Source organism: Cryptomeria japonica, chromosome 9 (assembly GCF_030272615.1).
Source record: "Cryptomeria japonica chromosome 9, Sugi_1.0, whole genome shotgun sequence".
NCBI classification, from domain to species: Eukaryota; Viridiplantae; Streptophyta; class Pinopsida; order Cupressales; family Cupressaceae; genus Cryptomeria; species Cryptomeria japonica.
In genome coordinates this window covers 203,148,869-203,163,212 of record NC_081413.1, presented here as the reverse complement: position 1 = coordinate 203,163,212, position 14,344 = coordinate 203,148,869, and the positions used below count along the sequence as shown (strand labels likewise).

General features: G+C 36.9%; 1 protein-coding gene across 5 annotated transcripts in view; it reads right to left on the bottom strand.

Moving 5' to 3' along the window:
• LOC131038878 (uncharacterized) overlaps window positions 1-14,344 on the bottom strand; it is a 69,330-nt gene that overhangs the window by 47,111 nt on the left and 7,875 nt on the right. For all 5 annotated transcript variants that reach the window (XR_009104552.2, XM_059211231.1, XM_057971434.2 and 2 more), the window contains exons 3-4: window positions 13,488-13,619; window positions 13,055-13,340 (exon numbers count right to left, since the gene is read on the bottom strand). Coding sequence is in view for 4 of the 5 variants with exons in the window: in XM_059211231.1 (XP_059067214.1) it covers window positions 13,055-13,340; window positions 13,488-13,619 (418 nt within the window). In the remaining variant the exon portion in view is untranslated. The remainder of the gene's footprint in view (window positions 1-13,054; window positions 13,341-13,487; window positions 13,620-14,344) is intronic.

Genomic DNA, 14,344 nt, shown 5'->3' with positions numbered 1-14,344 from the left:
ATATAATGAGGAGTGGCATATACCAAGCCGCCGAATTACCTCAATCCATACAGTGTAGTGAACTTGTTCTGGAGTGTGCAAGGCATTATGACCCAATTTCCAGGATGATTCGATCACCCAAAGGGGCTACTCTTGCCTACCTCGCTAAATATGCAATTGCGGAAGTATTTGGAATTCCCAGGAGTGCGGATATGAAAGAGAGAACCAAGGATGAGTATGAAGCCAAATATAAGAAGAAAGCGGATGTGTGTATGACAATTGTGAACAAAGAATGGATGATTGAGCCAAGGCCTCACCATTCTAAGGCACCTAAAAGACTTATATGTACGGATTTTAACGATGAATACAGTGACCTAATATTCCTGCTCAATCGAGTGATGGGGATGCCCCAGGGTGCCTTGTTCGAAGGCTGGAAGTTCTATTTTATCCAAGATTGTATAAGAGGAACAATGGTCAATCGGACCAAGATTATAAGCGACTTGGTCATTCGGCATGACTTCCTATCTTGTATACATACTTGCAAGATGTGTTACATACAAGGGATTGAAATGAGAAGGCAAAGTCAGGAATGGACCATGACGATACAAAAGTTATGAATGTTATCCACAACTTCATATGCATAAAATTGAAGACTACAAAAGAGTGAATGATGCTTTCACCACGTACATTACAAGAATGTTGCAAGGCGAGATTCACAAATGGTTGTCCAAGGAGGCAACCCAACTAATAGAGAAATATGGATTGTGGTACATACAATTTCGCACCTTCAAATACCTACGGATTAAGGGAATCATTTTCGCACCTTACAAACTTCCTAGGTATCAAACTAATAAGATGATCCTACTTGAGGTGGTGAGACAATTTCTGGAATTTGATTTCATCCAGAAGGAGAAGCACAGAACAGGGATAACTTTCCCTATTGCAATAGGAAAGACTTTAGAGGTGTGCCACATTGCCGCTGCAACTAGTTCGGTGATTGATGAGCTTGCATTTTATCACCTTGGAACTTACAAAAGCAGAGACAGATTTGATCCACATAAGAGTGTTGTAAAGATCGGGGGAGAAAGATTCACACATAAGATTGACATTGAGGATTACTAGGCTAATCTCATGGATGAGCATGCAATAAGGAAGAGGATGTGGTCCAAAATGTATGTTGATTTCATGAGGAAATGTGAACATTTTTCCATTCCAGATCAAATAGTTGATGATAGTGATCATACTCATCCGCAGTATGAGAATGAAGTGAACAAGCCTATCTTTTTGCCTAGTTGGTCACAACCAGAGGTGGTGGATTTGAATGTGCTTGTGAGAGAAGTGAATGATTTTTCCAAGGAATGGGTGGACAAATTTATGAACTAGTTAAGAGAGATGGGCATCGCCTTCACCTATGAGAAAATGAGACGAGGAGTCTTCTCTTGAGGACAATCAAAGGACAATCAGCAATGCAAAGATACATGATGATGAGGAGCGCCATGCTCCTAAATGAAGGAAGGGTATGCCTGCAAAATCCAAAATGAGGGGGAAGAAGATAGTTAATCAACAATCAAAGAAGAAGAAACATTAACCTAGCACTCATTTATCCACCCCTAGTTCCCCATCAGTGAAGGAGATAGATATGCTAGAGAGGAGCAAATAGTTTGAACAATGCTCTAATACAATGATTTTGCCAAAGAATATTCAGGAGTTACATGCTACAACAACATTGGCACCACAGCATGACGATGAAGAGCAGCCAGGATCTTCCATTGTCCAATTGGAGGTTAGTTTAGGCAACAATGTGTTTGACTTGACCAAGGACAAGGAGGAAGATGATGATGTTATCTCAGCATTGAGGGGACTTGATCGGGAGATGTGTCTTGAGGATGGGATGGAGATTTCCATCATTCCTGATTGGTTGCTGCAGAGCATGGAGAAAAGAAAGAAAATGATAGAGACGCAGCCTATTGAGAGTATTGATGATGTCTTAGCAAAGGCCAACAAAGAAAAAGAATCAAAGAAGGCTAAGATATTTTCTAATATAGCTAGAGATGGAATAGGTGTACAATTGCACAAGTGGCTATCCCCATGGGTGATGTGACCAAGGATGTGGCCACTCCCATGGATTATCAAATTACTTCGATTACCCTTGGACGAACTACAAAGACGCAGGAGTTCCAGGAACTCGATGATACAGTCCAGGCAATCAGGACACGATTGGATAGGAAGATTGAGAAGAAGAATATGTATAAAGGGGAGAATATGAGACTTGAGTATATCGTAGGGATGAGGCATGAGGATCCCACTTTTGTCTCGCCTATCGTGGTTGATCGTGGATTTCACTTTGATCATGAGGCAGCGAGGAATACAAATGCAAAAATTGGAAAATGGATTGAAGATCTGACAAGGCAGGCAGATGATTTCCTAACTCAGTTTGTCCAGGCATTTGATAGATCGTCAATGCTCACATTCAAGATACAATATTTGGAAGGAGTTTGGGATGAGTTCCAGCCAATATAGGAGAAGACCATTCCCCACCTCATTGTGTTGAAGTGAGTTCCGATGCCCACGTTGATCCATGAAGGAGTTGTGCATGAAGGAGATATTTATGATTTCCAGGGTTGGTATTGTTCATTGGCCATGCAGAAGTCTACCTATGAGCATGAAAGGAAAGATTGTGCAGAGATGGAAGGATCGATCCAAGAGATCTAATCTAAAATCCTTACATCCCTTGAAGAATTGTTAGGGGTGGATGTTAGTGCTTCCAGCGGTCTACACTTAGAAGAGTTGAGAGAAAAGATGAAGTTCATGTACTTCAGCCAGTTGGATTCTTTGAAGAAGAATCAAATTGATGATTTGGTTTCCCTAGTAATACATGTCCATAGTTCGCAGAAGCTTATGCCGGATTGGGAGAATGTTTTGGATGCTTGTTCTGATGCGTTGGATGTGATAGATGCACAGCACGAGGCTTTGCCTAGCATCACCATGGAGTTAGATTCAGTTTTGGCCAGATTCTTGGAAGAGAGAGGAATACAAGCTGGAATCTTCTAGAAGATTCCTTATTTGATGACTAGGCGTCATTCCATTGGATCACATGTTGGTGATTCCTTTTTTGATGTAAACCCTAATTAGGGCAACTTTAGGGTTGTGTTGGCATGATCTTGGCCCTTGATTTTAAATGAATCTTGGCCATTCATTTCTTTTGAGCCTCTATATATACCCCATTGCCTCTCATTTGTAAGAGAGAGATTTTTGAGAATTGTCGTCTATATGTTGCAGATTTGAATAACAATCGTTGAAGTTTTGTGATTTTGTTTACGTGATGTATGCATTTGTGGTTCTCATTGCCTCCAAGTTAGATTAGAATTTGTTTCAAGCATTTTAGATTGAATGAAAGAGTTGTTGAATGCATTTGTGTGGAATTCATTTAATCCATACCACTGGCATCTTGCTGATTGTAAGTTTGCCTTGCATGGTCAACTGGAATTTTATTGAACTTAACTTCAAATTGTTGCACGTTCATTGTTATGCATTGCTTTGATGGTATCAATGTTTGATGGTGATAATTTGAACATCTATGAGATATACCTTAGATGATTACACTAAGCTTGTGTCAAATTGTTCATTGATGGTGAGACCTTGCCTAGTAGGATTCCATTGAATCGTTCATTGCCTCTTGCATTCTAGATTTTAGATTAGAAATTCCTAATCCCTATTCTTTTTGTCCCTTTTTAAAAGTCTTTGTTGGATTAGATCAAGAGCTATATTGCAAAATCTCATGTCATCGGCATAGCCTATTCCAAATCCATGATAAGACTAATTGATCTGAATGATTGTGTAAGTCCCCAAGTGAAAACAGCATATCACATCAAGCCATTGAGTTACCCACATGTCAAGAACTGACCATAGAAACATTGGAATCGTCTTAGTCGATTAGATATTTAGCATTTGAGGTGATTTTGTTCAAGAGAGGGTAAAATACTTTGGTAATTTATTCTATGTTCATATGTGCATAAAACACACATCAACACTACGTCAAATCCCAACTCCCTCAAGGTTCTTTTTAGTGCCTTACAATCCTTATCATTTTATCAATTTGTCAAAATGCTGTCTTTTTTCCTTTTCTTGGGTCTAGTTCTTTTACACATGCCCAAACATCCCTAAATTGTATTCATAGTCTTTCACTATTCATAGGACATCTATATGTGGTGTATGTTCTCTATTTCTCTATTTCTTATATTCTTTTTTACAATATTGTCTTCAGGATTTGTCATTGTCTTGGGTTTAAAAGGATTTTCCCTTTTGTTGGGGTATTCCTTTGAATGATCCAAGTATGCTCTCCTTGTTTACTTCCTTGCATTTGAATCATTGTATAGATTTGAATATTGATCAGATTTGAGTTTTTTTGCATTCCTTGGGTGGTCGTGATATTATTTTCAGTATGCATTTTATCCTAATCAAGCTCCTTATACCTTGTAGGATAATGCTTCCATAGGTACCTTGTCTATTTTTTCTGTTCTTTTTTTGTCTTTACTGCTTGGTCATAATTTTTTCTATTTACTTCCTCTCTACCCAAATCCTCTAAGGATATTTTCATTGTCTTGCATTTTTCGCCATTCCATGTATTTGTTAAAAAGGTTTTAACACTTAACGTAATCCTAGGTGTGGTCAAAACTAATAGAATAATATTTTATATTTTATATTTCCTAGATACACTAGAAGCTGAACAGTAATCTATAAGATAAACTAAACGGTCACTTCATATTAATAATATGTAAATTGTATCCCATTTTGGATTAATAGAATATGAGAATCATTGAAAACTTGCTTCTTGCTTAAAATCCCATCCATTTTTGTCTGCATTTCATTCCCAGGCCAACACTGGTATCAGAGCTAGGTTGGAGGAAAAGGATGAAGAAGAAGTTGCAGATGTTTCAGAGTATTTGTTCATATAAGAAGTGCAGGTTTATATAGTAAAGATCTTAGCATATTCATTCATATTTTGAATGTTCATACTTTTGTGTGCAATGTCTAACTTTTTGTGCAGAAAAGTATATTGCCTGCTGTATAAGTGCAGATTTATTCCAAAAAGGTGCATATTTATTCAAAGGGGGATTGGAGGTCTTGTAACCATCCCATGTAGCAGTTATTTTCTGTTTCCTGTACATTAACCTAGCACTCTTTATCTCCCATATATTCCTACTTCTGCTTGCAAATCACATCCATTTCCCTGCAATATCTGTGCAGCTTGCAAAACTCTGCCCATTTGAATCTAAAGTCATAATATTTTGCAAATTACATGATCGCTAGCATATTCAAAACTTGTAATCCCAGACATTGAACAGAGCCTTCCATTATTGATATTTTTTTCATGGTCACAGTTTGTTGTTTGCCATTTGTGCCTACCTACAATACTCACGTGCCACATGCAACAATTCATGTGTTCTAGAATGAAATATTCTCCTAAATTTTGCATGCTCATATTTCCCATGTGCTCTTCTATAAATTATGCACACTGCTTGCAGAATTTTGCAGCCCTAATCTAAAATAGCAGAGTGAAAAGTGCATCCATAAATCACATCCCTATCCTGTGTCCATTTCTCTGCATTTCCTTGGATTTTACATTCATACTCAAGTACTGATAATACTTTTCCACTTGAGTTTGTATGTTAAAAACCCAAAAGAGTGGCTTACAAACTCTTCTTATCAAGTTGAAAACACAAAAGGGCAGCTTAATAGAGAATAGTGATGAAAACTAGAGAGCTCATCATTGAGTTGTGCATAGGTTCATAAATGTTGTTCTCTTTCTAGAGGGGCTTTACAACAACTCTCCACTCTCGACTTATAGAGAACATCAAGACTGAAACTTCAAGTTCTTCGAGCATAATACTTGAAGATTTCTCACATTGTCTATTAAGAATTTGTTATTGCAATATATTGCAAATTATAGCATATTGCCACTTATCACTACAACATCTCTATAAGTAATGTTCAACTCAGCATTTAAACAACTAAAATTGCACGCTTCATTATGGTTTTCCATGACCATGCATGCAGCCAGATCATCATATGCCTTTATTTTTTAAACATTTTTGCCTACCACAGGAGAAGTTTGTAATGTGTTGACACATGCATCATTTGAGAGCATTGTGGATGGTAAATGGTTCACATTTTCAACTTGACAAACAAAAGTCATTTAGTGAATGGTTCAGCGCACTTTTGGGTTACTTGTGGCTACAATCAACCTAACTTATGCATTTTTCAGACCACATGGTGTAGCTGCAGCACACTTTTGTGTTACTCATGTGTGCAATCAGCTTGGGTTCTCCAGTTTTCACTCATTTTGGAAATAGAAGCGAACAAGGCAAAAGTTGAACTGTCTTCTTCTGCAGATTTATTCACCACTCAAAACATAAAATGGTGATCAATTCACAAATATCACAGCCAAAGGGTTTAGTATTCTACAAAAATGAGATAAAACACCGTGGATGGCTGACTTCACTTTACAAAATAAATCCAAGTCTTTACCAAGTCAATATCCTGGTTCTTTAAAATTCTATAAACTACAGAACGTGACATGCTAGGCAAAACCTTTGGTAGAAAACCGGAGCTTAGTATAAAGAAAATGAAGTGCAAAACACAGAGGAAAGGTTGCCCAATAAGCAACACAGAATTGGTTCCCCAACCACCCCTATAGATTAAGAGGGGATGTAACACTATTGTACATAATCCTACGTGTACTCATATCAGGTAGAATAATGTTTTATATTTTTATATTTTCTAGATACACCAGCCACTGAACAGTCATTTCACAATATGCCCATTGTATCACATTTTGAATTAAAAAAAATATCAAATTCATTTAATACTTGCTTCTTGTTTAATTTCCTGTCCACTTTATTTTGTTAATGTTTTATCTGCATGCCATTTTTGGGCCTACAAAGGTACATTTTTTCATTGGGTTTCTTTTGCACATGACCAAAGATTCCAGAATTAATTCATTAATCTTCTACTATTAATAAGAAATCTGGTTGTGAGTTTATTCCATAGTGTGTTGGTTAATGGTGGTGTTGTTGTTGTGCCCACCAAGGTTCAAAGCCCCGTTGGGCCAGTGTGATGTAATGTCCCCACTTCTCTAGTTGCTATCCAGATGCATAAATTCACCTGCCACCCATCTCCACAAGTGAAGTTCAGTGTTTGGAGATGATTGGTTAGCCAAAGAGGACCCATATTTAGTCATTTTCTTGCTTTGGTGAGCTTTATAATGTAACTTCATATTATAAAGATATAAAATTACTTTTTCTAAAAATAGAAAAAGTTAATTTTTTAAACAACTTATAAACATCACCTTGCACAATTCCCTAGGCGATAAATTCATTTTAAAAGATGGTCAATTATCCATAAGGAAGCAACCCTCAAGGTGTAGCATTATGAGGGGAAAGATTCCATTGGAATCTTTAAAAGATGCCAAGAGAGGGGTTCGATTTAGGGCAAAGGCATAAAAGAGACTTGTATGTGCATTTTGCTCATTGTGTTTTATGATTTTTGGGGAAAACATCTTCTTTGCAGGTCTGCAACGTACATTGCAGGTTTCTGGTGTGGATTTGGAGACGAAGACCTCCATTTCTGGGTGGAAGGACGAAAACCCTTTCACATTCTATCAATTTGGAGTGCTGGGAATGCATTTATTTGGCCAATAAGGGTCATAATCAGGGGTCTATTGACAGCTACAGCATTATTTCAATCTGATATTCAGATGTGGGCAGAATTGAGAAGTGTTGCACTGAAATTTCCAGCCGTACCATCCCAGCTAGGCCGTACCATTGCACCTTGCCTGGGGTTTTCAATAAAATAAAATAAAGGGTTTGCAGCTGGTCTTTTTGTACAAAAATTATTGTCAGCAATAGGAATTGGTAATAAAATCATTTCTTCAGGTTTATCTCAGCATTGGAGAGAGATATGAGCAAATCAGTGGGGAAATTTGACCAATTTTAGTGAAGTCTCCTGGGAGCCTGAGGGAATCAGCAACAGTCTTATCCATTTTTGCAAGAATTGTTTTTGATAATTATTGTTAGAGCAAATAAACCTCATTGGAGGCCTGGATCTGCTTTGGACATCATTATTTTGCTAAATATCAATAAAAAACTTCATTCCAAGTTAGGCGTGGGGCTTCCTAGTATGCTATTTATCCCTCTTGGTAGAGAATCCTTCAAAGATTTGTTTTTATATTTGCTGTTATTAAATTCAGAATTCTGGAATTATATTTCAGTTATTTATCGTCTTGAATTCCAGATTCAAAATTCATTCAAAGTCAAAAAACACAAAAAAATTAGAAAAAACATCAAAAAACCAACAAATTCCATCGCTGGTCAAAGTCAAAAATTGAAACAAAATCAGCAGATTGGTTAAGATTCTAGTTTGGAATCTTTCATGTGATCACAGGCTTGTGCCTTCGCTGATCCAATGTGCTTGAGGGTTTGAGCCTCAGCGTTGATAATTGGGGATGAGGCCCCCTGTTTTTGACCTCCCGGTTCATAGCTCCAGGTCAAAAGCGTTTCACATGGTACCGGAGAGCGTGTCATGCCAGTGTCACCAATCGCGTTAAAAAGTTTACCCAGCATTTTTTTTTTTAAAATAACAAATCTGGATGTATTGTATGTTCTCCTTCTCCATCTCTTTAAATCTTTTCTTCAATATTGCCTCAGCAACTTGATAATTACTAGGGTCATGAGGATGTTCCCTTTCACCAGTGCCTTCCCTTAAATGACCCAAGCACCGTCTCCTTGTTTACTTCCCTGCATTTGAATATTTATATAGATTGGATATCGATAACATTTTAAATCAATTGGAAAATACAACTATGTGAAACAACATATTCTACTACTCAGTATTTTATTTCAAACATACAACTCTGCAGCACAAGTTTGGCAAGAGTCCTACCAAAGGCAAACAATATGCAGATGAAAAGAAGCACCTCAATTGTTGATTGTAAGAGATAAGGTAAATATTCCCGATTTTCAAACTCTTACATAAACCAGATAAGGTGGCTCATAGATTAGATTTTCCAAGAAATGTCAGTTCAATCCAGTATTTTATGCAAGTGCATCAAAGAAACCATTATCCATATTCAGTGTTGGAGTGCCTGATTATGTGAATTTCAAATAAAAATTGAAGCAACTGCTTGCCAGCCAACAAAAATTTAATGTCCCCTTTTCAGTCTGTAATGTCCCCTTAATAAAAATCTTATGGTTTTGGGACTGGTAACTTAGAACTTTAATTTCAAAAGGCTTCTTTCTATTAAAACACTTAGATTGTTGACCAAACTTGTATAAGGATTATGATTCCTATGCTCAACCAGCTTACTCGTGGAACTGATATGCATACGGTATGTAATTGCAATGAATTACTGATATATAGAATAGATCTGAATATGCTGATATGTTTTGAATGCAATATAACCTGATGTACAAGATATGACTTGCTTTTTCTATATGAAGCTTATTATATGCAAGATTAATAGATTATATCAATATCGATGTATGGAACAATTGCTATCTCTGGTATCTTCTTGAGATATATGTAAAATATATTGTCAACTAATTTTCTGACGTATAATACTCTATAAGTCTGTTTGTGCCTCTCCCCCTATCCCACACTACACTTACTTCACTTTATATCCTCGTGCTTCCTGAAGAAGTGCATCCTTTGTAAGACTGATATCCTCTTAGAAAGGTCATGACTTTTAATTCAAAAACTAATCGTTGTTTTGAGGAAATTATTTCCTTTTCCTTGATTGCTTTCTAGTATTTAACAAATCGTAGCCTTAATATAATGTGTTATAATTGTTGTTGCTTCTTTACCATTAATGAATCTGAATACTTGTAGTACTTTCAATCTCCATTTTCTTTGATTGTTCATGAAGTCAGCTTGAGCAAACATGAAGGAACTCGCCATTCTTGAAGAAGGATCGCTGCACATACCATTGACCAACTTGCTAATATAAATCGCTAAAAATTATTATCGCTTTATTCACATCTTTAGCAATAACTTCAATCTCTGCTAATGAAGTCAATCCTAGTATCATAGGTTGTGAATTCACCCAGTATTGATGTCCCTGTCTTCCTTTTCTCTGTAGTCAGGCTTGCTAAAAATATGAAGCCGGTAATATATTCAGACTTATAATCGCGGATCATGATGAGGTCCGCCATCTTCACTTAGTCACTAAGCACTAATTATTATTACTGTCCATTTGTATGTGTAATCTATCTTAATGAATCCATACTAGATATAAACTGTAATGTTTGTTTGGCAATTCTCATATTGATCTTACAATTTGGCTGGCATATATCCATGATATCCGTTTTGTTGAGACATGGACCAGCTAGGACTCGAACCTAGGACCTTCCATACGCTGCTGGAGTGCTCTACCACTGAGCTACTGGCCCCTCTTGGACCAGTCCATCGTCGGTCCGAGTGTGGCTTATTTCCAACACCAACGCCCCCCCTTAAGCCACACCTCTTGTGTGCTTGGGGCTCCTAGCCTAGACCTGGCTCTGATACCATGTTGAGACATGGACCAGCTAGGACTCGAACCTAGGACCTTCCATACGCTGCTGGAGTGCTCTACCACTGAGCTACTGGCCCCTCTTGGACCAGTCCATCGTCGGTCCAGGTGTGGCTTATTTCCAACACCAACACGTTTGCATATTTACGTCTTCATTTAATCATATTGTCATCATATCCAATTGTTTGGGATTAATACGTATTATCATAGTTAAACTACTCACCAAAAATAAAAACTCGCCAAGGCCCGAAAAAAAAAAACTCAGCAAAAACTCGACAACTTAAAAATTTGTTTAAATTTAATTAGAAATGCATTTTTTTGCAAAATTCAATGAGGAGATGCATCCAATGAGTCAATAAATGAGTACACAAAAGAAACAAGATGAGTCTAGATATATATGATTGATTTAAATGCAAATTGGGTACAAATGGCATCCTCTTGTGGACTGTTGATGGCTGATAGACTAAAACAAAGTGAAATAGCAAATTGTTTTTGTAAAACTAAAAGTAAATACTACATCAAAACATTTTACATCTTCCTCTTCCCAACTCTTGTGAAAACTAGGTGAGAGATAGAACTAGAGGGTCTAGTCCTAGGAGTCCGATGTGGCTCATCCACCTCGCTAAAATGAGTTTGAGGGTAGCACCCCTTGCGGGGGTCTAGGGGTGAGAGAGAGGGGTAGAGAGATAGGTCTAAATCTTGGGGGAGAGAGGAGAGAGTGGGATAGAGTGGTAGAGAGAGGGAATAGAGGAAGAGTGATAGGGAGATAGATAGGTCTAGAATTTGGGGCAGATAAAGTGAGTGAGATAGAGAGAGCGAGAGAATGTTGATAGGAGCCTACTGATTAATGAACATTGACGAAGTTTGAAAATATAGAAGATCTTCTAAAACCTAGAATTTGCATTATAATTCCTAGAGATCTGAAACCACTCTCAAACATCCTGCCAATATATACATGAAATATAACTTAAAGTAGGAAAAAGACATATTGAAATGTGACACGTTATATTTCATGTATATATTCTGATGAAGAGAATGAGACTGACTTGAAAAAAAAAATTAGATAATTTTTTTATGTGTTTGGGCCTCTTTTTTTTATGCAGCCGAGTTTATGCCAGAGACTTGGCGAGTTTTTGTGGCGAGTCAATGGCGAAATTACTCGCCTCAACACTTTGTTGATTGTTGAATATCAATCGTATACAAATCGGATAAACTGTGCGATTTTATCTCTTTAGAGACTTCACAAAATTGGGGAATACTAGTGATGTAATGTCCAATTTTGGGTACATTATAGTCATTCCAACATTCTTGGCAAGTTGCAAAATTCTCTAGCCAATCCTTAATCCAGATTTCACAGATGTGCAGATTGATGCAGATTTGAAAGAGATTGTGTGAGAAATTTATATTATTTTCTTCCAGTTTGAGTGTGCTCCTCAGATTGTTGATCAAAGATTGTTTGGAAATTTTTAAGCAAATATTTTTACCAGTACCAGGCACTTCCAGCATATATTGCCACTGGGGTTTTGTGTGGATAAAGGCTTCAAAGCCATCATTGAAGTAAGCTGCAGCCCTTATAATCCTAGTCGCAGCCCCTATTCTTATTGCAGCAGCTCCTTGGAATTACTGCCATCACTGTGAGAGTTGCAGCTCTAGATAAGGGGGCAATCTTGGCATGTAAGGCAAGTTCTTGGGATTTAGTGTCGATCCTGGGGTTTTGGAGAAGGGTGCAGCCCTATTTGGAGCATTTTGTATCATATTGAAGCTAGCTGCCCAGCTACACAAGATCCTTGGGCATAGTTGCAGGGTCAATTGCTGATTGAAGGGATATTTTTGGTGTTGTATCGAGGGTTTCTATTGCTGTTCACATTCCCATAATCTTGGTACTCATTATATTTTCAGTCTATTGTGTGGTTAAAAATAAAAGCTCTCTTTGCTAATGTACTTCCAATTTCTGATCAGCAATACTGAAGTTCATTGTATATGATGTCAACATCAAATAAAGAGGCCAAAGTTTGATAAAATGTCCCTATGATATTATTGAATATTGTGATGTTTAAATAGTTAGTTTATGATTTAAATCCATTGTTGTAGCTGTTCTAATTCATTGAATTCAGAAAACACTCTATGATAAGTTAGGGACATTAAATTGTTGTCATAAATTGTTCATGGAATGTCCGCAAGCTAGAAATCAGAAACTTTGCAAGTTTTGGTTCAAAATTTGTGTTAGGGACATTACAAAACAATTGATACAAGATAAAAGGCTATAGAAGATCTAAATGAACTATTGGCTAAAAATCAAACAAACTTGATTAAAACAAATCATCTGGAAATCAATCCTTCAATAGGATTATACACTCAACTGCTATACAGACTACAGATAGAGTGTAAAAAATTGGAATTGCACAAGTTGTTTTAATTGAAATAGACATCATGGCTCTATGAAAACAGAACATGCTCCTAAAGTAGCTTGGCTCCTTTCCATTCAGTAAAGAAGAATGTAGTGGAACTCACCAGCTATATTCAGCTTGCTTTTGACACCTTCTGTACTTGCCCATTCCAGCAATTCTCTTTCTGTCTCTCCAGTAGATATAAGACCACCTATATTTTCTCCATCTAAATTTGCAAAGAAGTTTATCTTATTTACTGTTGCAGTTTGCAATGCATGCAATATATCTATGTTTTCACCACTATTAGCGCAAAGGTCATTTGTAATAGAGTAGATCAAATATAGGGCTTCCATCTCATTCCGTGGACTAAATGGACCAAAATCATCATCTTCCATGAAGTACCATTCTGCCTGCATGAACCATAACTAACTGTTACAAAATCCTAACAATTAAGCAGAATATTAAACACAATGTGCATGTCATTATACAGGCAAGCAACACCCAACACTTTTTGCTTAAGACATTGCAACCTTACTCCTACATCCCATATTCCATACCTCATTCAATTGCAGTATACGGGCTGCCCTAATTATTTGCTCCAAAAGTGTGTCCTCTTCTGGTTTTGGAGATACAAGATCTTTATCATGTAGATGAAATATTAGATTAATGCTCCTCTCTGACAAAATTGCCTGCTTGAGTGCATTGATAATATTATCAATTCCAATATTAAATAATCACAACACTTAACAGAATTTGTAGATGGTAAAAATGTGCAAGTAATAGACCATCCATAATCTGCTCCCAGTATATTTCCCAATAGAATTTAATTTAAAGAAGCTGACCATGGAGGATGAGGAGAATTAATTCTATATGTTTATCTACACTGTGTAAATAGTTAGAGTCTTGGGAAAAGGTTTCGATTGAATACCTTCCTATAAACAATGACTAACTAGAACCAGACTCATCAGATAATCTAGATCATGGTAATAAAACTTGGTAAGTACTCAACACACTCACAAATACTTACAAGTTTTCAGCTGGTGAGTAACTTACCCACAACACTTTGAGCCATGTCTGCTGAAAAACTCGCAAGTTACATGGTGAGGCTCGTGTGGGCATGTCAAGTCAAACAGAGAGACTAGGCTGATGCAAAAATAGAAAACACAAAAAAAAGAAAAATAGTTTGAAGTTAAATCATATATCTGACTTTTGTTATCATTTTTGCCTTAAGAAAATTATATTTCAGCTGCATGGAGTGATTGATAGGTGAGTAGAAGGATTTATCTACAGTTGAAGTGTGATTTGATAGATATTTACTTGGTTTATTGTTGGCTTTCTTTTTTTCTTTTTTGTATTTTATGTTTCCTATTTCAAAACCCTGCTGCATAGTAATGTTTGTTTTTAATGTCTAGAT